Source organism: Sciurus vulgaris, assembly GCF_902686455.1.
Source record: "Sciurus vulgaris genome assembly, chromosome: 14".
NCBI classification, from domain to species: domain Eukaryota; kingdom Metazoa; phylum Chordata; class Mammalia; order Rodentia; family Sciuridae; genus Sciurus; species Sciurus vulgaris.
In genome coordinates this window covers 46330265-46355984 of record NC_136475.1, presented here as the reverse complement: position 1 = coordinate 46355984, position 25720 = coordinate 46330265, and the positions used below count along the sequence as shown (strand labels likewise).

General features: G+C 41.9%; 2 protein-coding genes and 2 pseudogenes across 5 annotated transcripts in view; all 4 read left to right on the top strand.

Annotated features, from left to right (window-relative positions):
- The first annotated feature begins 672 nt into the window (after positions 1-672).
- Positions 673-11403, top strand: LOC306643529 (fatty acid-binding protein 5-like; annotated as a pseudogene). Its single transcript, XR_013766883.1, has 2 exons — positions 673-952; positions 10685-11403. The product of XR_013766883.1 is annotated as a fatty acid-binding protein 5-like (transcript).
- A 94-nt stretch (positions 11404-11497) lies between these two features.
- LOC306643519 (uncharacterized protein C2orf74) lies at positions 11498-14581 on the top strand. 2 transcript variants are annotated; one of them, XM_079109735.1, is made up of 5 exons: positions 11498-11958; positions 12534-12722; positions 12939-13052; positions 13149-13326; positions 14115-14581. In XM_079109735.1, the coding sequence occupies exons 2-5, from the start codon at positions 12592-12594 to the stop codon at positions 14280-14282; spliced, it is 591 nt and encodes a 196-aa protein (XP_078965861.1). In that variant the 5' UTR covers positions 11498-11958; positions 12534-12591; the 3' UTR covers positions 14283-14581. The 2 variants fall into 2 exon arrangements, with proteins under 2 accessions (XP_078965861.1, XP_078965860.1); XM_079109734.1 differs by having other exon boundaries at positions 11498-12722.
- A 6931-nt stretch (positions 14582-21512) lies between these two features.
- LOC306643830 (26S proteasome regulatory subunit 7-like) lies at positions 21513-22984 on the top strand (annotated as a pseudogene). Its single transcript has one exon. The product of its transcript is annotated as a 26S proteasome regulatory subunit 7-like (transcript).
- Positions 22985-25230: 2246 nt separating this feature from the next.
- LOC306643534 (activator of 90 kDa heat shock protein ATPase homolog 2-like) overlaps positions 25231-25720 on the top strand; it is a 44568-nt gene continuing 44078 nt past the window's right edge. The window contains 1 exon segment of the mRNA XM_079109751.1: positions 25231-25425. Within this exon segment, the coding sequence (XP_078965877.1) occupies positions 25346-25425 (80 nt within the window). The 5' untranslated portion in view covers positions 25231-25345.

Here is a 25720-nt window from a genome sequence, read left to right as displayed (position 1 = left end):
GGGGCAGGAAGACTAATTGTAAAAGGGCCCGAGGGAATTTTAATGGAAAGGGAGACTCCAGTATGAGGTGATAGTAATGTTCTATTACAGTATAAATTGTTAAAACACTTGGAACCGTAACACTTAAAATTTTCATCATATGTAAATCATTTTTCAACAAACCATTGAAATTAGAGAATTCTAGAGAGCTAGAAAGGATCTTAAAGACTTTCCTATTTTGCGGGGGCTGGGGTTGTGGCTCAGTGGTAGAGGCTTGCTTAGCACTTGGGAAGCACTGGATCCTCAGCGCCACGTAAAAGTAAATACATAGGCGGGTGCGGTGGTGCACCCCTGTAATCCCAGCCAAGGCAGGAGGATCCGAGTTCAAAGCCAGCTTCAGCAAAAGCAAGGTGCTAAGCAATTCAGTGAGACCCTGTCTCTAAAAATACAAAATAGGGCTGGGGATGGGGCTCAGTGGTCGAGTGCCCCTCAGTTCAATCCATGGTACCAGAAGGAAAATTTTTAAAAATCAATTTCCTTCTCAATATAAAAACACTAATTTTTTAAAAAATCAACTCGCTTTAGCACCTTTCGCAGGGCCCGGTGATGAATACCCGCTGGTGTAATACAGTGGGATAAAGCACATTGTAGCTGGAATTCCTTCTTAACGTCAGGGGCGATACTAGCTTTTCCGACAGCAGAGGGCCTGGCTGAGGCTCCCAGACCCAGCCCTACGTGGTCGCTGCGAGTTCTTTTGTGGCCAAGGAGGTGAGGCTTCTGAGCATGCGCACAGGTGAGGCACATGCGCACATAAATTGTGCCAAGAGTCGAATCAAGTGAGCATATGCAGGCAGACGGTAGTGCTCTCTGCAGCATGCGCTGGCAGGTTGGCTCCCTGGTCTGAATCTTCAAAGTACCCCTCTAGATCTAGATCCCTCCTCGAGCGGATTCCAAACTTGGGCTAAAAAGGCTGGTAGGTTATTTTTTTTTTGTAGCAGGAGTTTCACCATCTCTTTTTCTTGAATATTTTTTCCAGACACAAATATATCAAGTGTTCATTATAAGATATTTGAACAACAATCCAAAACCCAATAGAAAAATGGGGAAAAGACTGGGGAGCAAAGAGTTCATAGTTACAGATAGGCATAAAAAGATGCTTCACTTCATTTTTAATAAGAGGAATGCACATTTGAACCATACTGAGAATTTTTTTACTCATCAAGTCGGCAGACATTGAAAGGTTTGGCAGTGTATTCTGTATCGGAGAACGTAAGGGCAACAGGTGGTATGTTACAGTGTTGGTAGAAGAGCAGAATGCCACAATTCTTAGTGGTTATTAAAACTACACAGCATTTCTGCTTTTATTTACTTATTTTTTAGTTGTAGATAAAACACAATACCTTTATTTTATTTATTTTTATGTGGTGCTGAGGATTGAACCCAGTGCCTCACACATGCAAGCTGAGCACTCTACCACTGAGCCACAACTCCGGCCCCAGCATTTCTGCTTTTATCAAACAACCCCATTTTGGGGAATTTTTCCTATATATTTACTTCTTTATATATGGAATGGTATGTGTGTGAGGTTATTGATTTTAATAGCAAAAGATTGGAAACTACCTAAGTATCCATCAGAGAACTGACTTTAAAAATGATAGTACATGGAGCATTATGCAGTTGTGAAAAAGAAAGTAAGTTCCATATATAATGTTATAGGAAGATTTCCAGGATATTTGCCAAGTGAAAAAAATCCAGGTGCAGAACAATGTATAAGGTAGGTCTTTTGTGTGAAAAAAAGAGAAATAAGAGTGTATGGTCCTTCCACATAATTTCTTAAAATATATACAAGCAGCTAAAGTTTTCACTTCATATGGGATAGAGGGAAGGACAGAGATAGGGGTCAGAGACTTTTCACTGACCTCATTATAGTGTATTGCTTTTGGTATCATATGATTACTGCCCATTAAAAATAAGTAAGACCATAGTAACTTTAAAAATGCAGAAATGTATTGTTTAAAAAAGTAAAAATAATAAAAACTCCCATAATTTCTCTTTCTAAAAGGTAACTACTGTTAACTGGTATATGCTCTTGCTTTAGCATTAAAGATATTTTAAAATTTTTAGTTATGTATATTCATCACCAAAAGTATGTTTATACAAGTTAGGATACATAATAAAATTAATCCTTTGAATCTCAACCCAATATGGGTGAAACTCCAAATTTCTTCTCTCCCATTCCCCAGTTTTTCTCCCATAGAAGTAGGTATTATCCTGAATCCTTTCAAGATCACTCTCTTCTATGTCATTTCACCACCCTAGTGATGCTGTTTATGGTTCAGTTGAACTGGATAAAATGGTACTGTACATATATATTTTCTTGCTTTTTTCTCTTAAAAGTGTTTCTAATTTTTTCCAGATGGATGCATGTAGGCATAGTTTATTAATTTTTTTTGAGTAGATATATCTCTTGTGCAATTATACTAGAATTTATTTACCTATTCTCTGTTTTGATGAAATGTGCTTTCATTGTTTGTTTTTGTTTAATGATTAAAACACTTTTTTTTAATACCAGGGATTGAACCCAGGGGTGCTTAATCACTGAGCCCCATTCCCAGCCTTTATTTTATGTTGTAATTTGAGAAAGGGTCTCACTAAGTCCTTAGGGCCTGGCTAAGTTGCTGTGGTCAGTCTCAAACTTGAGATCCTCCTGCCTCAGCCTTGGGAGTCACTGGGATCACAGGTCTGCAGTTAAAATACTTTTTTTAGTGGACTACTCAGAGCATTCTTTTACATGTTTTACTAGACTTTTCTTGAAATAGCAGGAGTTTTTCCCAAGTGCATTACCACTTGTCACTCCACCTGCACTATGTAGGGGGTTCTCCTGGGAGCATTTCCTCACCAGCACTTAGAACAGCTGGACTAAGTTTTGCCAGTCTTATAGGTGTAAAATACTATGTTACTGTGTTTTCACCTAGCATTTTTGTGATTATTACAAAGATGTTTTGTCTTCTAGCAAGTATCTTTTTTTCTGTTTTGTCTTTTCCTTATAGGAAAATTTTTTAAAATGTTTTTAAAATATGCTAATTTTTATAGGTTGCGTGGCAAATATTATCAGTTGGTAGGTTGCCTTTTCACATTCTTCCTTTTTGTTTTTAACATTGGACAAGAAAGCCCTCATAAAAAATATTTATTGTTTTAAATTTATTTCAGAAGTCTGAAGGGTTTTTTGCTTTTGTTTTTTCAAATCAGACACTCTTGGTCTGTTACATTTTAAATTTTGCCTTTTTTTTTTTTTTTTTTTTTTGTACCAGGGATTGAACCCAGCAGGGATTACTCACTGAGCCACATCTCCTGCCCTTTTTTGTATTTTATTTGGAGACAGGGTCTCACTGAGTTGCTTAGGGCCTTGCTGAATTGCTGAGGCTGGCTTTGAACTTGCCATCCGAGCCACTGGGATTACAGGTGTGCGCCTGGAGCCATTGATGTTTATTAGTCATTTGGATAAAGTGTGAAGTGCCTGTTTGAGTCGTTTGCCCATTTTCTGTTCCGTTGCCTTTTTCTTTTGATTTGTGGGAGTTCTGTGTATACACTGAATACATGTCCTTGGTGCACGAATAGTCTTTGAAGTACCTCTTCATTTTAATGAAACGTTTTGATGAGCAGATCTTAATTTTAATATTAAATTATCAATTTTTTAATGGATACTGCCTTTTTGGTGGTCCAATTAATTTTCTGTTCAAACTGTTTATTGAGTTCTTAATTTCTGTTATTGTATTTTTCTTCTTCTTCTTCTGTGTGTGTGTGTGTGTGTGTGTGTGTGTGTGTGTGTGTGTGTGGTGCTGGGGATTGAACCCAGGGTCTTGTGCTTGCAAGGCAAGCACTCTACCAACTGAGCTATCTCCCCAGCCCCTGTTATTGTATTTTTCAATTCTAGGATTTTCTTTTTTCCTATTTTTTAAATATCGTTCTAGTTGTAGATGGACACAATACTTTTATTTGTTTATTTTTATGTGGAGCTGGGGATCGAACCCAGCACCTCACCCATGCTAGGAAAGTGCTCTACCACTGAGCCACAACACCAGCCCTCATTAATTTCTTTACTGCAGTGTCCAGAGCTGTGCCAAAGCTCTCTTTTTTCCTTGAACATAGTAAGCATTGTTTTTTAAAATCTGTATTGTTTTTTAAAATCTGTGTCTCATTACTCCATTAACTGGATCTGGGTATTTTTTTTTTTTCCTTGATTTTGAGTATATAAGCTTGTTTTCTTCTGTCTGGTCTTTTTTTTTTTTTTTTTTTTAATTTGGTCATAGTATATGAAAAGTTATAGAGATCATTTGAAGCCTAAAATAAATGTTCTTTTTCTCCAGGAGAATCCATGTTTGTTTCTGACAGGTAATAAGGAACACCAGCAGTTGCAGAATAAGGTAATCCAACCAAAACTGAGATAATTCAGAATTGGACTTGAGTGTCTGTGGGGTCCTATCCATTCAGCCCTACTCCTGGAGGGTGAACATTTTTATTCCAACCCAAAGCCTGAGGATTTGTCCTGACTCATGATCCCCTAGCCTCATGAGATATCTGTTTAACTTATCAGCTGCTGCTTCTGAAATTGGAAAATTGATAGTTGACCTGTGACACCTGGATATCCATTTTTATTTTCCTGAATCTTGACATATAATTATTCATGACTTTATTTACTCCTTGTGCTTTCAAAAACAATAGGGTTTTAAGACTTCTTTAAAGAAAAAAAAACTTTACTTCTTTGTTCCTTTTTTTGTATCATCAAAGTAAAATTGAGCATTGAAGCTTTATCAATATGGTGAATTTAAAAATAATTAAATGTCTAGGGATGTAGCTCAGTAGTAGATTGCTTTTCTAGCATGTGTAAGACCCTGGTTCTACGCCCAGCACTGCTAAAAGTTTTTTGTTTGTTTTTTAATTTCACTGCTGATTTTCAGGCAGACTGTTGTTTTTTTTTTTTTTTTTTTGATACCAGGGCTTGAACCCAGGGGTGCTTAACCACTGAGCCACTTCCCCAGCCCTTTTTATGTTTTGAGACAGAGTCTTGCCAAGTTGCTTAGGACCTCACTGAGTTTCTGAGGCTGGCCGTGAACTTGCAATCCTCCTCGGGCAGACTTTTTCAAAATGCTTTTGTTATAGTTCTTTAAATCAAAAGATTTTGGGTTTTGTGGGGTGTTTGTTGAAGCTGAATGGTGGGCCTAGAGTTGGAAGTAGGGATTATTGGAAAAGGTTATATTGGAAGTAGCCTCTCTTAACAGCTGAATATGTTTTATATCATAAAACTACCATCCTAATCCAGTTCTTTTTACCTGCTTCTACTTTCTTGGCTCTTCTCTTTCCTGACTTTTCCATCACAACCACCGGATCTCTAAAAAACATTAAAAAACAAAACAAAACAAAACTTGAGCACATTGCATTCCTAACTGAAACTGCCAATTGACTTCCTTTTCTACATAGAATAAAATAAACTGCTGGACAACTTAGTCCTGTGTGTTCTCTCCCCTGCCAGACTTTGACCTGGTTTTGGTCTCCTGATTTCCTTGATAAGATGTGCTCTGGATGTACCCACCTTCCTCTGGATCCTCAGTTTCTCCTCAGGGCCTTTGTACTCAATTCTCTCTACCCCAGATCTTCTAAGAGTGGTTCCTTCTCTTCATTCTCTCCTTGGTGTAGACAGTAGGCTTCATTCTTTTTTTTTTTTTTTTTTTTTTTTTGCAGTGCTGGGGAATGGAACCCAGGGACTTGGGCTTGCAATGCAAGCACTCTACCGACTATCTACCGACTGAGCTATCTCCCCAGCCCAGGCTTCATTCTTAATCCCTATTAGTTTATTTTCTTTATAGCATTGTGTGAGATCTGAAGTGCCTGTTCACTTGCTTACTCATGTTATAGGATGTTAAAAGCAGTGCAGGGGGCTGGGGAGATAGCTTAGTCGGTAGAGTGCTTGCCCTGTAAGCACAAAGCCCTGGGTTCGATCCCCAGCACCCAAAAAAAAAAAAAAAAGAAAAGCAGTGCTATCTGACTTTGAGTTTTAGCAGAGGTTCTAAAGGTCAAACATGACATAGGGGGTAACAAGTACTCCTGGGAGCCACCCCAACACAAATGAGGGGTGGAGAAATTGGTTCTTTCTTCATCAGTGATCCACCCCCCTATAACCCATAAAGGAGCATGGGGTGAAGGTTTAGAGGGAAGATTTCCTAGAAGACAGTTTATCAGTATGCTCTGCATTTGTGCCCCCTGACCCCACCCCGGGGTGGGAGATGGAGGGAGGGTCAATTGTATTTAAAGGAGACTTCTCAGAGAGATTAATCAGAGGTGTGGTGTGAATGCCTATAATCTCAGCTATTTGGAAGGCTGAGGCAGGAGGATCACAGGTTCGAGGCCAGCCTGGGCAGTTCGGCCATATTTTGTCTCAGAATAAAATAAAAAGGTCTGGAAATATAACTTAACAGTAGAGCACATGCCTAGCATGTTTGAGGTCTTGGGTTCAATCTCTATACAAATGAAAGGAGGTGGGGAGGAAGAAAGATTGATATATGTACCTGGGAAGGGATGAATCCAGGTTTTGTGCTACACCACATTTTGGACTTTTAAAGAACAATGCAAGGTGGCGCATGCCTGTAATCACAACAACTTGGGAGGCTAAGGCAGGAGGATTACAAGTTTGAGGCCCACCTCAGCAATTTACAATTCAGTAAATTGCCCTCAGTAACTTCGCAAGACCCTGTCTCAAAATAAAAAATAAGTAAAAAGGGCTAGGGATGTAATGTAGCTGAGTGGCAAAGTGCCTCTGAGTTCAATCCCCAACTCCTCCCCCCCAAAAAAGAACAATACAAAATTATTAATAAAATGAGGTATGAAGCTGAGTGTGGTGGTACAGGCCTATAATCCTAGCAATTTGGGGGGCTGAGGCAGGAGAATCAGAAGTCACGGCCAACAACTTACTCTAAGCAACTTAGTGAGACCCTGTCTCAAAATAAAAGATAGTAAAGACTGGGGATGTGGCTTAGTGGTTAAGTACCCCTGGGTTCAATCCCTGGTACTGAAGGGGGGAAAAATGAGGTAATGAGTTGTGAATATTTAGAAAGAGAAAAGACATTTAGATAATTTTAAAAGCTGACATACCACAAATATCACAAATTCAGAAAAATAACATCTTAAAATGAACTGCTTTTTCCTATATGTTTTATCAGCATAGTCTTTAATTGCTTCTTTTTTAAAAATAGTTTTTAGTTGTCAATGGATCTTTATTTTATTTATTTATTTATTTATTTATATGTGCTGAGGATTAAATCCAGAGCCTCACACCTGCCAGGCAAGCACTCTACCACTGAGCCACCACCCCAGTTAATTGCTTCTTCATATGACGTTGATGGTGTACATTTATTACTGAGACAGGCGTTGACAAATGAGTATTGAATCATCCACTTACAGTTTTACATTGTCAAGAGAGTAGAAGATTTTTCTGCAGACCAGCTGCTAAACATGTACATTTCAAACCTGTTTCTCCTCTGTTGTTAAAATGTCTCAGCCCTGGATAGGATAAGACACTCACATTGTTATCCACCTCTGGTTCTACACCTTCATTTCATAATTCAGAGTGAATTGGCTCAGAAAGTGGTGGAGAGTATTCCTGGGAGCCATTCCTGTGTCAGGACAGCTGGAAATCACTTCACTATACATGGAGGTTACTGGAAATCACATAAATATATCCCATGGAACCCAAACTGAACATGTCCCTAATTCACTTTCCTGGATTTCAAACTTGCCAAGACCATTGTTAATACCACCCAATATTACGTGCAGAGGAGTGGAGAGAAAGTCTGGCCACACCTCTGACAGACCCCAGAGCTGGAGAAGGGAAGATGCTTCTAATTAAAAGAAAACTGAAAAAGTAATCAGTGCACTGGGGCTGGGATTTTGAAAGTCAGAACAAAGAGAGCATCTATTTATTTATCCACGAAGAGGCAGGGACTGGGAAGACACGATTCATCAAAGAGGGTGGATCTGGAGGAGATGGGAAAGAAAGAAGTTCCTTTCTCTTTGCACCTGTGGAATCTAGCTCACCCACAGAAGTAGAGCGCTAGCACCATGATACAGGCGACTTACAGCCTTCTTTACCGTATTGCCCACAATACAGTAGGTATTTGTCAGATGGATGCCAGGCTCTTGAGTAACAAAGATGCATAAGCCCCAAAACTTCCTTCAAGAAACTCAGTCCAGTGGGTGCTGCACACAGGAAAAGAAAGGATTTCAGCACAATGCAGTGAGCATCTCCCATCCTCTGAGGGAAGGCTTCTTGGAGGATGATAGATGCTCTGTGGGACAATCTGAGTATACCTGGGGCAGAAGCATTGAGAATTGTGCAGCAGGAGGACAAGGAATATAGGGAATGGTAAGCAGGATGATGGGAAATGAGGCCAGAGAGATACGGCAGGGCCAGAAGGCTTACCTGGTAGGTGGTGGGGAGCCATTGAAGGCTTTAGGCTGAGAGTGGCATTACCAGAATTGATCGGACCAAGATAACTGATGGATTAGAGGCAGAGAGACCAGTCAGGCTCTCTTGTAAAGACATCTGTCTCACTTTTGGGCCACAGACAATAGAGAAAGAAAGGAGAAGTGATTTGGGAAAAGATCAACCTGTCAAATCAGCAGTATTTGGTCATTAATTAGAGGGGAAAGAAATGGAGTGTGTGATGGCTTTCAGATTTCAGGCTCAGGAGACAGTGAAGCTCTGAGATCAGGGGCTAAGCTTGTTAGAGAAAACTGTTCATTTTTAGACCAGTTGTGTACAGTGTTTTATTTGGTGTCTTTTCTCTTTCTCACCATACCATCCACCTCCTTTTTGTTAAATTTTTATATATTTTATTAATCCTCTATTGGGACATCTGAACAATTTCTGTAAATCCTAGCATTCCTAGAAATCCCAGTTGGTCATGGTGTGTAATTGTTGGATTTGGTTTGTTAATGCTGTGTTGAGATTTTTTTGTATCATTATTCACAAATGTTCTTGGTCTTTAGTTTTTTTTTTTTTTTTTTTTTTTTTTTTTTTTTTTTTGGGTGCTGGGGATCGAACCCAGGGTCTTGTGCTTACAAGGCAAGCACTCTACCGACTGAACTATCTCCCCAGCCCCCTTTAGTTTTTTTATAGTGTCTTTCTCTAACTTTCCTATCAGGGTTATGCCAATCTCATAGACCTCTTCAATATTTGGGAAGAGTTTGAAAAAGATTAGTGTTCTTTAAATGTTTGGTAGAGTTCCTAAGGGAATTCATGTCATCTAGGGCTTTTCTTTGTAGGGAGTTTTTTTTATTTTATTTATTTATTTATTTATTTATTTATTTATTTGTGGTACTGGGGATTGAACCCAGGGCCTTGTGCTTGTGAGGCAAGCACTCTATCAACTGAGTTAGATCCCCTGTAGGGAGGTTTTTGATAATTGACTCAAATCTCATTATAGGTCTGTTCAGATTTTCTATTTTTTTCTAATTTAGTCTTGATAGGTTTTGTGTCTTTTGAAATACTTTAAATTTAATTTATGTTATTCAATTTTTTAGCATACAGTGATTCATAGTATTCTTTTATAATCCCTTTACATTTCTGCTGAATCAGTTACAATGTCCCACCACAAATATTTGTGGCAAACATCTCTGTGCCAGGAATACTTTGTTAGACCCTAGAGACTTGTTTCCGAGTAAGACCTCATGACCACACAGACCTTACAGTCCAGTGCATTTAAAATGTGATTTGGAGACTAAAGTTGAATAATACTCCATTTTCCAGAACTATGTTAACCATACATATAAATTTAGGATATCAATTCCCTAAGTCACATTCAGTGAAAGCCCTTAGGATTCAGTGTAACCAGTCCTATGCATCATTGCTACTATATATTTGCTACAGGTCTCCCATCTCCCAGGGTTTCTGGTAAATAATCTTGGAGACAGAACCAACTTGCAGATACACTCTAGTCCCATAGTACTCTGTTCACCAGACTCGAACTCAGACCTGGGGATTGGCCTTATTTTCCTGTTTATTGAGGTATAATATCACATAGTAGAGGGCATGAAGTGGTTTTTTAAAAAATATATGTATACACGTGTGTAACCACTAGTAGAGCAATGAAAAATATTGCCATCTCCTCAGAAACAGCCTAACATTCGTACATGACATATGAGCAGATTTGGCTCTTAACATCATTCTGGCACCATGGACAGTAAGGAGACAGGCTCTGAATTTTTATCTGGGAGTTTTAGCTAGAGGAGTAGTCCAGGAATTTTGCTATTGGGAGTGGCTCTGATGTTCATGCATTCTACAAATTTGACCTTGAACCCTCCAACAAATATGACTTGCATACGTGTACACACACACACATACACACAAACACACACTCATTCAGTATTTTGGAGCATTCAAGTCCTATAGTTAAAGCATCCAAAGATAAAGAAGTTGCAGACCATGCCCCTCTGGAGGAGAGTCAGTGTGACTGCAGTCCAGAGACACCCACCACCCTGCTCTGGTTTGAATGTATCACCTCCAAAACTGATGTTAGAAACAATCCCTAGTGCAACAGAGCTGTGTTTGGGAGAGCCTTCCTGAGTGGATTAGTGCTATTATAAAATGGGTTTGTGGAGGTGAGTTTGCTCTTTTCTGTCCTTCTACTATGTGAGCATTCCTTCCCTACAGAGGACCAGCGTTCAAACCACCATCTTGGAAGAAGAGAAACAGAGCCCTTAATTGCTGACACCCGATCTTCAGCTTCCCAACCTCCAGAGCAGTAGGAAATACATTTCTCTTCATTCAGAATTACCCAGTCTGCTCGGAAGGATCAGACAGAAAGATCATGAGTTCAAAGCCAGCCTCAGCAATTCAGTGAGACCCTAAATAAAATATACAAAAGGACTGGGGATGTAGCTCAGTGGTGAAGTGCCCCTAGGTTGAATCCCTGGTACAAAAAAAAAAGAAAAAAATTGGGCAGCCACCATGGCCACCATTCAGCAGCTGGAAGGAGGATGGCACCTGGTGGACAGCAAAGGCTTTGATGACTACATGGGGACTGACTATGTGGAAAATGGGTGCAATGGCCAAACCAGACTGTGTCATCAACCTTGAAGGCCAGAAGCCTTTCATAAAAACTGAAAGCACTTTGAAAACAACACAGTTCTCTTGTAGCCTGGGAGAGAAGTTTGAGCAAACTACAGCTGATGGCAGAAAAACTCAGACGGTCTGCAGCTTTGTCCAGTGGTGTGGTGGTGCAGCGTCAGACACGGGATGGGAAGGGAAGCGCAGCGCCATAACAAGAACATCGAAAGATGGGAAGTTAGTGGTGGAGCGTGTCATGGATAATGTCACCTGTACTCGGGTCTATGAGAAAGTCGGATAAAAATTCCATCATCACTTCAGACAGGAATTAGCTGTAAGAATGAGGAAGCTCAGTTCTACGAGCAAATCTCCAGACTACTGCTTATTTTTTTCATTACTGTGTTCAATTATCTCTATCACAAACATTTTACATGCAACTATTTCAAAGTGTTGGTTTAACTAAGCTCATCCCTTTGAGTAATACATATGTTTGTGCTAATACGAAAAAAAATATTTCCCAGTCTGATATTATATTAGAGCAGCACAAAATAGACCAGGACACCCCAACACCTCTGCCATATTCACCTCTTCCTTATTTAGATGTGGTTGGCAGCAGCTGCCCTATTCCTTTTCACCTTCCTTCTCAGAAAGTTCTACCTCCATCCTCCCCTTTCTTGCCGTGGTGTCACTTGCTCTTACTTGAAGTTAGGTCAGGGCCAGGGTCCATCTTCACTCTAATCATCTTGTTCTACTCTTGCTTCCTCAAGCCATGGCCTTTACAGCAGCCAGTTTTCTTGAGTATCCAGGAAGTAGATCCAGTGAGATGGGATTGGAAGAAGATGGTCTGTTCAGGTTGGAGAGAGCACAGTCAGAGGCAGGTTCGTTCCTGACTCTGGGGTTCTGGAAGGGATTTTGTAAGAAGGAACTGACCCAGTTGTTCATGTCTGTGAACAAGCAGTAAGAGAATCAGGCTCAGGTTAGGAAAGAAAAGATGGTGTTTGGAGAGTAGGAAGAAAATCCTTGTCCAAGGAACGGCCAAAGCCGTGAATGTGGCCTCCATGCTGGACCTCGCAGAGGAGAAAACAGACAAGCAACAGCTCAGAAAAGAGTTTAGTGGTTCCCCCCGATGCCAGGCAATGGTCACTTAACTCAGCGGTTCCATGATTCTGTGATGTCACTGAAGAGAGAAGAATGGGGAGCTGGGCTTGGCTCCAACTGCTCCAGTTCCTCTCCCCTCTGGATTCAGATAATTTTTGGGGTGAGGGGAGGTGAGCTGAGTGATCAACAGGTCCCAGCTCAGTCTCCCCTCTGTCCACCTCAGCCCCCACCACATTTATGGAGAGAAACTAGCCAGTGTGAGTCACCTCCACCAAAACAAGCAGAGTGTCTTTTATGAAGCTCAGCTGATCAAAAGAACGACAATGAAAGCAGCCTTTTTTCCTTCTGTTTCTAGAAAACTTAAAGAACAAAAGAACTACATTCTAACTGAGCTGGAGAAGACTGAGCAATCTATGGTCGTGAAAGTGGACGTATCCTCTGGCAACCATATGAGCTTTGAGACCACGGCACTCACTTTCTTCATCATCCTTCTAATCTGCCTCATTTGCATTCTCCTTTTATTGGTGGTCTTTTTATATAAATGGTATAAATCCATGTTGATAAATTGGGATCAGATTTCAAGTCACACTAGCAAATGTATCTAGAAATCATATAAAACAAAATAGAAGAAATAATGCTGCAGTTCTCTATTGTTTTCCATTTTAGGGTTTTAGAAATGCTAATTTCCTATTAAAGTGAAATTCCCATGCCAGAATCAGGGTCATTTCCTTCTATGAATTTTTTGCTTATTTGTTTTCAGTTTTCAAGGCAAGAAAGAAGAAGAGACAGAAAAAGTTCCTTGTGTAGATGGCAATGGTGGTGAAGATTGTTCGCCTGCTAATGTGGAGAAGGATAATCCAGGAGGCCAAGAAAAGTCTGTACCTGAGGATGTGGTAGAAAGCCATGTTTGTAGATGATAATGTTGATAAGATGCATGGATTTTTAAAACCCTGCTGATTGATTTTTCCAGGGTCATAATGGAAATCATGGGCATGAATGCACCAGTGAGGCCTGGCATTCTTGTCCAGAGACGGAGTAAGGAAGTGGTGACCACATCCTTAGAAAACAGAGAGGACACGGAGGCAGAGGAGGCAGACAAAATGAAAAAGAAGCAAGTGCCTGGGAATGCAGGAGAAACTGACCAAGAGGTGATGTACTTTTTCTACTATCTTAAGGGGCAGTTTAGCATTTGTTTGAAGAGGCAGAAAATTACTCAACTATATATAATAACAAAGGATGGCATCTCCTGTAACTTAGGTTTGTACCTGGAATGAGTCCAGTATCCAGTCATTTAAACCATTTTCCTAAACTCTGATTTCATGTTAGTCAACCAGTTGCATATGCCAAGCCTGGAAGCTCGCTCTTTCTTCAGCCTAACCCAGGAACTTAACCCAGAGGTGCCCCACCACTGAGCTACATCTTCAGTCCTTTTCATTTTGAGACATAGTCTTGCTAAGTTGTCCAGGCTGTCCTTAAGTTTGCAGTCCTTCTGCCTCAGCCTCCCGAGCAGCTGGGATTATAGGCATGGGCCTCTGTGCCTGGCTCATTCTTCATTCTTACATTTGTGTTTTTGTTCATAATTCCCCTTCATTTTCTTTTCTTTTTGGACTCCTAGGATTTTATAGCTATAAGAAATCTGGTGGGTCTTCTAGGGGTCCAAATTTCTTGTGGAACATGCCCTCCTATCACACACCCATGACTCTTGGGTGTGACTCTTTTATAGAGAGAGTAATACACGTTTTCAAATAATTTTGTGTCAGTGTAGATTTTTACAACCACAGAAATATGAAAATGTGATCATGATGGTTTATTGTTGCTTTCTTACATCATTTAGAAATACTTTTTCTGTGTCTCATTTACCTATATTTTTTTTTAAAGTAGGACTTGTCATTTTCATAAACTGATCACTTATACCACTTGTGCCATTCCTTTGTAGGGTGAAAATTTGAAGAAAACACCCATACCTCTCAATAGAGTTTCTTCAGGTGTTGAAAAAAGACCTTTAAAAGGAGTGACATTTTCTAGGGAGGTAATTGTTGTGGATCTTGGTAATGAATACCCTGCACCTCGAAGTTACACTCGAGAACATAAAGAGAGAAAATGAAGATCAAAAAAGGCTGAGAATGAAAAAACATAATCTTTGACTAACATGAAATGACTGAGGGTACCAAGTCATGTTGAAACAACAAAATAATGGGAATTAAGCAAATACAGATATTATTTTACCTTGTGTAAAAAGAAATGAACCACATGCAGAATTCTGTAAGTGAAATACTCAGAACTTGAATATAATTTTCCAAAAACTCAACTCTGAGTTCAATAAACTAATTGTATTAAGCATTCTTAAAACTGTGCCTACTCAAACACTGTCCTAACGTGTGAATAAAGTTTTTTGTGTTTGTGCAGATGTCTGTTAGGTAAATCATATTCAAAGAGAACATTTTTTTTTTTTTTTTTTGGTACCAGGATTAAACCTAGGGGCACTTAAGCTCTGAGCCACATCCCCAGCCCTTTTTAACTTTTCATATTGAGACAGGGTCTTGCTAAGTTGCTTAGGGCCTTGCTAAGTTGCTGAGGCTGGCTTTGAACGCCCTGTCCTCCTGCCTCAGCCTCCAGAGCCACTGGGATTACAGGTATGTGCCACTGTGCTGGGTTTAAGGAGCACTTTTAAGGCAGTACATGTTCTGGACACTGTGATCACAGGTATTTATGACCAAGTAACATTGCAGCTGTTATTATGGAAGCTTCCAAAAACTAGGGCTAGGGTCTTCTACTATATAATCCCCATTGAACTCAGTCCTGAAACCTTTCTTGTATTAACAACTGCTTTTTAAGATCGGTACAAAAAAAAAAAAAACAAAAACAAAAACAAATTATTATCGACGACAAAATATTCTATTACTTCAAAGAAGTCCTAATACAATACTATTCTTGATTTCAGCAGTTTAACATGTATGTTCCAGATGTGGCATGTGATAGTACAGACCAGCCTGACATCATCCAATCCACAGCAGCCAACATTTGTGTTTGAGAGATATATAAGGGGCTAGGAGAGAAATAAAAAGCAGAAAAGCTAGCCCTTGATTTAGGGGCATAGCATATTGTTATGTATATAGCATATGATCAATAAATGTTTGTAAATGATTGGGAGGAGATGTGATAAAATAATTTAGAATGTGACTAGTGCCAGATTGCTCTTAATGACACCCTTTAATGGGAGGGAGTCCCTGTGGGTGGGACCATCCCTCTGGGAGGAGGAAGAGTGACCTAACCAAGTGGAAGGATTAGATAATCAAAGCAGACGGGGAACTCCTAAACCAAGGAAGAAAGATGAGCATGTATGTGGAGTTTGGTGGTGGCCGCCAGGTAGCCAGAGCTGAAAGAAAGTGTCTAGGAGAGTGGAGAGGTCACAGTGAGGGGTAGTGAGAAGCAGGAAGGTTCCTGTTAAGATTTCAGGCGTGGTACAGGTAGGTATAGGGGTAGAATGGATTAAAGCAATCTGGATTGTGAGTGAGAGGGGTCTCCAGAAATATTCTGAGTCACTGAGTCCTCTGCAAGTGTTTTAAAATTGTGGTCTTTCACCTGATGATAATATTAAAATTATTATTATGGTTAAATGCACATATAATTTGCCATATTAAGCATTTAAGTGTGCAGTTCAGTAGCAATAAATATATTTACATTGTGCAACTGTCATCACCATCCATCCACAGATCTCTTTTCATCTTGCAGAAGTGGAACTCTGAACCCGACACCAACTCCCTGGCAGCCAGGATGCTGCTTTGTCTTTCTGAATTTGACTACTGTAGGTACCTCGTATAAGTGAAGTCATACATATGTGTCCTTTTGTGCCTGGCTTGTTTCACTTACCACAATGTCTTCAAGGTTCATCCATGTGGTCAGAATCTTCTTTCCTTTTAAGCCTGAATAATATTCCATTTGTACATCTGTTTCATATTTTGTTTATTCCTTCATGAATGAATATTTGCAATTAATCTAAGAAAGTTCAGACTTACCTAGGTAACTATTTAAAGCTGTGTGTTTCATGGTTTCATTACCCATATGTGCCTCTGTATTTATGGAACCAAGTTACTTTGTCCTAAGCTGATGATAGATGAAGAACTAATACCTAAATGGTGTGTGTGTATATGAAGGGTTAGTCAATTCTCTGGTGACTGACTGTACTAACCAAGGTATCATAAAAGTTCTAATGGAAGCAAATGGTGAGAAAAGTAGCCATCAGTGCCTGTAGTAGTATAGGCACATAGAGTTCCAGAAAACCATGGAGATTATAGTGTGGTCCACACAACAGCATCTAACATTAAATGTTCATTGAATTGTATTGGTTTTGAGCTGTTGTTTTCATTTGATTTGTAAACTGATTTTGCATCAAATGAAAACTCCAAGAGCCAATAGCCAGTTTTATGTTTCTACATGATCTTAGGTAACACGGTGATAAACAGTTGAAGGCAATAATGGCAGTGAGGGTGATTCTTAAGGACTTTCCTTCAGGATTAGGTCATTGAAAAGGAGCAACTAGGCAGGAAGTGGAGATGATTATAGTGACAATGCGAATCTGAAGGGCCTGGGTCTGGAATCTAGTGGTGACAATGCAGTGAGATGAAGAATTCTTGGTTTCATGTGGAAAGAAGGAGAGGAGAATACCAAGGCAACTCCCAAGTTTGGATACTTCTCAGAGATAGGAAAGTCCAGAAAAGTGACTAATATGGGTAAAACAAAATTAGGCAGGTTTTAGCTCTGTTGAAATGTTGGTCAGAGGTTCAGCTGAAGATGCCCAGTAAGAGCCAGACTGAGAACACCGTGAATGCTGTGTCCTCTCATCATCTTGGAGGACACCTGGTATCACTTTCTCACATTCTATTGGTTAGAAGCAAACAACCAGGTCTAGTCTGCATTCAAGGGCAATGAGACGACACTCTACCCTTTCAGAGGAAAGGTGTCAAAAAAGTTCTGGACCACAGTATCCATTTCTGTAGCTGTCCTTGTGAAATACCATGAGCTCACATCAGTATTCCCTATTCCAGTCCAGTAGGATTTATTGCAGCTTTACCTCCTCTGTTTTTGTAACCACCTTCTTTAGTATTGAGAAATCTGGCTTCTGTTATGCTCTACATATTTGCTTATTTAGTTGCCTGAATGTTGAGAAAGGCTTTTTTTTTTTTGTAAACTTAACAAAAGGATGATTTTATTTCATGAAGAAATGCTTGAAAACATTCTGAAGCATAAGGAATTACTTCCTTCAAGGAATAAAAAAAAATGTGAATTACCTACTTTTAAAATGAACAGAGGGGGCTGGGATTGTGGCTCAGTGGTAGTGTGCTCACCTAGCATGAGTGAGGCCTTGGGTTCGATCCTCAGCACCACATAAAAATAAATAAAAAATAAAATGGACAGAGGTATAGAGAGAAAAACAAATGGTCAAGACATTTGGGAGCTGGGCATGTAACTCCGTGGTAGAGCACTTGGCTAGCAGGTGCAAGGCCCTGGGTTCAATCCCCTGCACTGAATAAAAAAAAGAAAAGAACAAAGAAAGAGAAAACTTTAAATGCTCATTCTGATTTACTAATCAAATCTATATTAAAACATGATTTTTCATCTATCAAACTGTCAAATATCAGGAAGATGGATGATACTGGTAAAGGGAGAAAGAGGTGGGGAAAGGCATTCTCATAAGATATATCTCCGTGTAACTCAGTAAAAGATAATCAAGGTGTTTGTCAAAGTTAAGTGTATGCTCCTTTGGACCCAGCAGTCCCTCTGCCTGGAATTACCCTATGATATACTTGCAAAACTATACTAATGTCTAAACCTGCTTGCTTCCTCCAGAGCAAGGCTCAGGGAAGAAGAGAGAGGGCATGCAAGCGTGAGTATGCGTTAATGCTAGCAAGAGGACGGCAGTCACTGCACGTGGTGGCGCACACCTGTAATTTCAGTGGCTTTGGAGGCTGAGGCAGGAGGATTGTGAGTTCCAAGCCAACATCAGAAATTTAGGGAGGCCCTAAGCAATTTAGTGAGACCCTGTCTCAAAATAAAAAAATAAAAAGGGGTGGGGTGTGGCTCAGTGGTTGAGTACCCCTGGGTTCAATCCCCAGTACAATTAAAAAAAAAAAAAAAAAAAAAAGCAGTCTTGGTAATTGAATCCTGAAAGTGACATTCCATAAGTGTTGCTGTGTTGCTGTATTCTAGTCATTGAAAGCAAGTCAGGAGGTCCAGCCCACAGTCAAGGGACATGAACACCAGGAGGCAGGGAAAGGTGAGTGCTATCTGAGAGGCTACCTTCCACACAGGCTCAGGAGGGCGCTGCCCCATGTGACAGGGAAAGCGAACGTAAATCCTCTCTGTGTGTACTTTAGCAGAAGTTAAGAAGTTGTAAGGCCCTGCCTGTTGAAGATACCCTCTGATTTCAGAGCTGTTAGAGCGATTGTGCTATTAAAAAGGAGCTTATAACCTTTAATTTTATATATTTTTAACAAAGTGTATGTGCTATATAGTCCTGACAGAGGGAAGTGTGACTCTCTGGGACATCAAGGAAGTTTTTCAGAGGAAGAAATATTTGAGCAAAGCCTTGGTGATGGAAGCAAGAATAAATGGGACCCATCAGGCAGAGGGTCCTGGATGTGGGAAGGCACAGGGGCACTGGAGAGCCCCAGAGCTTCTCCTCAGCAGGGTGCCAGCAATGGAAGCACTCTAGGTGTGGGGCTGGGAAGGCAGGCTGCGCCAGACCTGGAGTGAACCTTCCTAAGGGATGGCATGCCTCTGAAGAAGGTAAAGCAGAGCAATTCTATTAGGAAAACTGTAGGGGAAAGAGACTAACAGGGACAGAGGACCATTAGGAAGACCTTATAAAGACAGAAGCAAGAAAAAAGATGAACACCAGAAGCAAAATAAGGTGTGGTAGAACAAAGAAGAGTGACTTGAGAAATACATAGGAGACTCAACAGGATGCCCAGTCGGCTGTGAGGGATGAGCAAGTCTGCCTGGAGCCATCCGGGTGTGCCGCACAGCCTGCCACGTGGATGGTGCTGCCTTTACTGGTGCGGAGAGGAGGGAGGGGCGGAGTCACTGCACATCCCAGCCTTGGATGACTCTGTAAATGGTGACAGCGGGAACACGGGACACAACTAGGAAGAGGAGCAGGTTTAGGAAAGTGGCTCTGAGCAGAAATTGCAAGTTGTTCTTCAAATATCCATGTTACCTTCTTTCCCGTGGGCAACTGCCCCCCTCACATTGGGACTTAGCCACCTGTGACTAAGTTCTGACCAATGAGAGTGTAGAAGTGATACTTGCCATGTCTGAGTCAGGCCCTTAAAAGGAATGAAGTGTGCTTGCCTTTTTTCTTTCTCTCTTCATGTAACGCAGAATAGGGAAGTAATTTTGAGCTGTCTTTGATAAGGCAGATGAGGGCGCTATCTCAGAAATGGAGAAACAACAAGGTGAAATCTGGGAGCCAAAAACACTGGTCCTGAGCCACTACCCCAGACTATGATGGGAGGGAGAAATAAACTTGTCACCTGTTTAAGTCACTTTTGGGGGACTGGGGTTGGGGTGGCAGAGAATCTCTGTTGTAGAAGCCTAGTCTGTATTCTTTCAGAAGATACAATATAGTAAGTGGATAAGCGGAGTGGGAAGCGATAGGAGAAAATGTGCCTCTCCTATCTCCTGGCAGGTGCACAGTTGAGGGAGGATCTCAACTGCTGTACTCTGAGTACGTTCCCAGGGTGCTCTTAACTGTGAGGGAACCTGGCAAGGGTGCTAAGGTAGACCCATTCCTGCAAGATTCGGACTCCATTGGTGGGCAACGTTGTCTTTAGGAATCACCTTTGCCTTGACCAGGATAGTCTAAACTGAAAGTGTCAAGTTAGGAGTCTGGAGTTTGGTGATTGTTGGTGAATGAGAATAAAAGAGATCATCCTGGGAGGGTGAGGATAAAATGACGTTTATTATGTGCTTCCTACGTGCCAGGAGGGGTTCTAAGAGCTTTAGTCATATAGATTCCTTGAACTTCATACTACCTGCGTGGTTAGGTGTCAGACACAGCTAGTTGTCTTGGGTATGCTTGCTTTTCTTTTCCCTCCCTCCCTCCCTCCTCTCCTTCCCTCCTTTCTTCCATCTTTTCTCTTTTCTATTTTTCTTTTTTGCAGTATTGGGGAATTGAACCCAGGGGCTCTCACCACTGAAATCTGTCCCCAACCCTTTTTATTATGAGGCAGGGTGTCCTCAAACTTGCAATTCTCCTGCCTCAGACTCTTAAGTAGCTACAATTATAGATGTGCACCACTACGCCTGGCAAGAACAGTAAGTTTTTAGAGAAGTGACAAGGAAAATAACTTTCAGTCATTTTCTGGTGGTAAAGCTTGTTAACATAAGTTCATCTGGTGCCATCTCTAGGTTAGTGAAGGTCCAAAGTTGTCTTGAGTGTTTAGCTGTTCTCCCTGATAGAAGGGGGACAGAATTCCTTTTGTCTTTGTTAATCTGTATCCTGCTTTTAGAAAAATAGAGGAGGGCAGAGAGCTTTCTGAGTGTCTGTTTCTTCTGTCTTCTGCTCAACAATCTCTCATATTTGCAGGAGGCAGGCTCTGGTCTCCCACAGTTAACTAGCAACAGAATCTATTCCTCATATATAGGTAACACTATTCCCATTTTACAGATGATGACGTACAAAGGTGAGGGAATTGCCTAAGCTTAGTAAGTGGTAGAGTCAAGACTAGGACTTGGGCATTGGGCTTGGTAGCTGCCAATGTGGTCCACCAGTGCCATGGGAGACAGTTCACCACGGTTACTGCGTGGATGGCACAGAAAGCCTTCACACTGGCTTTCCACACTCCCACACTATTCACAGTCCATCCTCAAAATGTCTTCCTTAGTGTCTTCTTGCTGGTTCTGCTTTGTGACCATCCTACTTTCCACCCAGTTCCTTTCCTAACTTGCACATCTTTGCCGATGTTGCTCTTTGGTCTGGAATGACCTCTCCCAATTTTGCCTACTGAAATTCTATCCATTCATCAAGGCCTAGTTCTCCTTTCATATCCTTTCAACAAATGTCACCTACCCTTTTGAACTGATGTATTCCACCAATTATTGAGATTTGCTCTGTGGTAGGCAGGGGGAATTCTAGCATGTGCAAAACAGATGAACTGTTGCAAACTATTGTACTTATCTTTGTGTTTGCTACCAGCAGTGGCTTTCAAACTTAAAAAGAAATAATCTTACAAACACATCACACCAGACAGACACATGCACAACAATTTAAGAAACAATATTGACCTTAGACTGTGCAATCACTAAGGAATTAAGGCACTAACATCTCCTAACAATGCCGGATTATTTTGGTGCAGATCGAAGGAAAACCAAAGAGGATGAGAAAGGACAACAAGCCCATCTGAACTCTGGATGAGAGGGAGATTGCGTTGCTGAAAACTTATGGTCAGAGGACTTACTTTAGGCAGATTAAGCAGGTTGAGGATAACATTCAACAACTTTTCAAGGAAATTAATGAGCTTTCTTAAAGAATTTGATACTGGCTTGGCCCCACCAGCGCTCTGGGACTTGGCTGCAGATAAGCAAACTCTCAAGAGCAAACAGCCTTTACAGGTTGCAAGGTGTACAAAGCTAATTAATGCTGATTTGGAGGACCCAAATTATCAATGGGAAGCAGCTGCCAAGTTCGCGGTAGACTGTCACCTATTGACACTGAAGAAGGGCTGAGAGTTGGTGTGACAGAATATCAAATCCACATTCCACTGCATCCTAAGATTGACCCAACAGTTACTATGATGCAGGTGGAGGAAAAACATGATGTCACTTACAGTGATGTTGGTGGTTGTAAGGAGCAGATTGAGAAATTTTGAGAAGTAGTTGAAAACTCCACTACTTCATCCAGAGAGGTTTGTCAACCTTGGCATTGAACTTCCCAAGGTTGTACTGCTGCTTGGTCCCCCAGGCACAGGCAAGACACTCTGTGCCAAGGCAGTTGCTAATAGGACTGATGCTTGCTTCATTCGAGTTATTGAATCTGAACTTGTACAGAAATACGTTGGTGAGGGGGCTTGAATGGTTCATGAGCTTTTTGAAATGGCCAGAACAAAAAAAAGCCTGCCTTATCTTCTTTGATGAAATTGATGCCATGGGAGGGACTTGGTTTGATGATGGTGCTGGAGGTGACAATGAAGTGCAGAGAACAAGGTTGGACCTGATCAATTAGCTAGATGGTTCTGATCCTCGAGGCAACATTGAAGTGCTGATGGCCACCAACATACCGGATACTCTGGACCCAGCGCTGATGAGGCCAGGGAGATTGGATAGAAAGACTGAATTTAGCTTACCTGATTTGGAGGATCGACTCACATCTTTAAGATACATGCTTGTTCAATGAGTGTTGAAAGAGATACCAGATTTGAATTGTTAGCACAACTGCGTCCGAATAGCACTGATGCTGAGATTAGAAGTGTCTGCATAGAAGCTGTATGTTTGCAATCCGAGCACAGATATTGAGAAGGATTTCTTGGAAGCTGTAAATAAGGTCATTAAGTCTTATGACAAATTTAGTGCTACTCCCCACTATATGATATACAACTGAGCAAACAAACTTCAGTTGGAATCCTAAGCTTATAAAAACTTAGTATCACCTCACACAAAAAAATGGTTTCAAAATCGAAAAAAGAATATTGACCTTAACCACATGAAATCACTCTGATCACTTCATTTCTGTATCATTAAGATAAAAATGATGGGGCTGGGGTTGTAGCTCAGTGGTAGAGTGCTTGCCTAGCATGTGTGAGGCCCTGGGTTTGAGTCTCAGCATTGCATATAAATAAAAGTCCATCAACAAATAAAAAAAATTTTAGAAAAGATAAAATGATTATTGATATCTCCTAAAAGATTTACAGCCTACAGGTTCAAACACATAAGTTTAAGAAATCTTCATTCCTTTATTCATCTAGTCAGCCAAACAGATTTTCTGGGTGTCCACACTGTGTTGGGCACAGCTTTGGCACAGGGATTTAGAAGAGTTCCTTCTCTGAAGGTCAGCAGGCCAGTGCAGATAGCAGCCTGAGAGCAAAGACTGTACACAGTAAACTATGTGCTATAGTGGCATTGTGCTGGGGCAGATGTGCATATTGTCAGTTCAATAAATATGAATAGAATTAAACTGAGGCAAAGGCATCAGAGTTATAAAAAGAGACTAGCATAGTGACTTCCTCAAAGGCAGAACCTTATCAGTTCATAGGTCTATTGTGACAGGAACCTGCTCCAAGTCCTGATTCTCTAGTGGAGTGCATGGCTAGAGTTCAATCCTGGTTCACACCTTTCAGTTGCCTTTGCTAAAGGTGAAAATGGTTTGGGTTTACCCAGCACAGATTGGTTATGGGAAAAAAGAAATTCCTGGAACATTTTGCCTTTCTTTTTGTGAGCCTGTCAGTGTCATCACTTTGGCTTGGCTGTAGGCAGGATGCCACCTCATTCACCTTCTGGCCACCAAATCAAATCAGTCATAACCTGTTGTTGGGTTGGGAGGATAGCTTGGTTGGTAGAGTGCTTGCCTTGCAAGCACAGGGTCCTAGGTTTGATCCCCAGCAACAGGGAGGAAAAAAAACAAAAACAAAAAAAAACCCCTGTTGTTAGGGCTACAGGCACATACCTGCCTGAAATTGCTTTATTGATTAAATTATTTTAGGACAATTTAATTCTTGATAATTATCTATATAAGATCTTTTCGTTTACATTTTAACGAAGTTATTTCCCTTGGGATTAGTTCTTTTTTGTGAATATTGTAATTTTTTGTCCACCTAACATTTTAGTGATTACAACTTTTGCCTTTGTAAGTTTTCTAGTGTCTTATCTGCCACCAGGTTCAAAGGGATATTTAAATCTTACCATGTAATGTTCTATCAGTAATATTCTCTCTGAATTGGAAAAAAAATGAGCAGCTAATCTAGGAGAAAATAGTGCTCACTAATTGATATTCCAGTTTACCCCTCATAACCTCCTGTCAGCTGTCCATGTTTTTGGTGAAGTGTGAAAGGTGAAATCACAATGTCATTTTGTTTTGGGGTGAAAGTTCTGTGAAGCAGTTGTTTATTTAACAGTTGTAGATCTTTGGAAGATGATAATACAGTAGCTCCACTAAGCAAATGGAGAAAAACCATCCTTAACCACTAATTATTTCATGGATGAGCACAGACCACAGGCACAGGGCAGGTGAGCACAGGGGAACTGAACAGCCAGGTACTTCCACGCTTACATTATCCCACCCATTTTATCTGCAAAATAAATCTCCACATATATCTCAGTAACATTTTCCAGTTGGTGCCAAGTTTTTGCCAGAAAGTGAAAACCCATGAAAGGAATCATTAATATTACCCACTTACTTATTGCAAAGTGCATCAAGTTGCAATCACAAGCACTTGCAATCACAATATTTCGTTCTTTCTACAATATTATTATTATATGAATAAAATGTGAATATTCCTGAAATAACCTAGCACTTGGCAGCTCGTGCTATTCCACCAGGTGTTGGAAAGGCCAGAGACTTGGCCTCCAAGAGAGAAGCGAGGTCCACTGTTGTGCAGGAACTTTGGGACAGAACCCCGCAAAAGGAGTGTCGGGAGCGCGCGCAGCGGGGACCGAGGCGCGCGGTGAGCGCGCTGTGTCGGCGTTCGGGTCTCGTCCTCGGGCGCGGTGTTCACCGAAAACCAGCCACCAGCCGGCCGCTGGCAGCCCGCAGCGCCAGCACTGCGCGCCGCTCCGCCTACGCCCCGCCGCGCTGCCCGGCACTGGAGACAACTGCAATAGTAACAAAAATCCCGAGCGGTGTCTCTGCCCTTCGCAGGCGGCTGAGGCTTCCCCTCTGCGGGGGTTTGCGGTGCCAGACGCGCAGCGGAGCCGGGGCCCCCCTCCCGCCGCTCCAGCCTCCCAGGCCCTCGAGCCCGAGTCCCTTCCAGCAGCGCAGCCTCCCGGAACCTGGCCGCGGCTCCCCAGCGATCCGCGGCGGAGCGGGCGGTGGGGCGGGGCGGAGCCGGGGGCGGGGATTTCTGGCACTTTCTGGGCGCTGGGAGCGCGCTGCTCCCGGACTCGGAGGCCGGAAACGCCGGCGCGGAGCCGCAGCCGCCGCGGCCGGTCCTTGTTTTCCGCCGAGGCCGCGCAGCCATGGCCAAATGGGGCCAGGGGGACCCGCGCTGGATCGTGGAGGAGCGGGAGGACGGAACCAACGTGAACAACTGGCACTGGTGCGGCGGGCGGCCTCCGCCCTCCCGGAGCGGGGCAGGGCCGCGGGGACCGGGCCTCCCTGGGCCTCGGGGCGCGGCGAGCGGCCGGGCGGGCTGGGTGGGACTGGGCCGCGCGCACTCCCCGCCGGCCGCGGAAGACCGCTGCCCTGGGGTCCTCTGAGGCAGGAGGTGGCGCTTCTCCCTACCCTACCTCTCGGGCTTCAGGCTCCTCCCTGAAAGTTAGACTGGGCCCCACGAGTGACTCCTGACGTCCCCTTTCTCCTCTGACAGCCTCAAGGAGGCCGCAGACCTTACG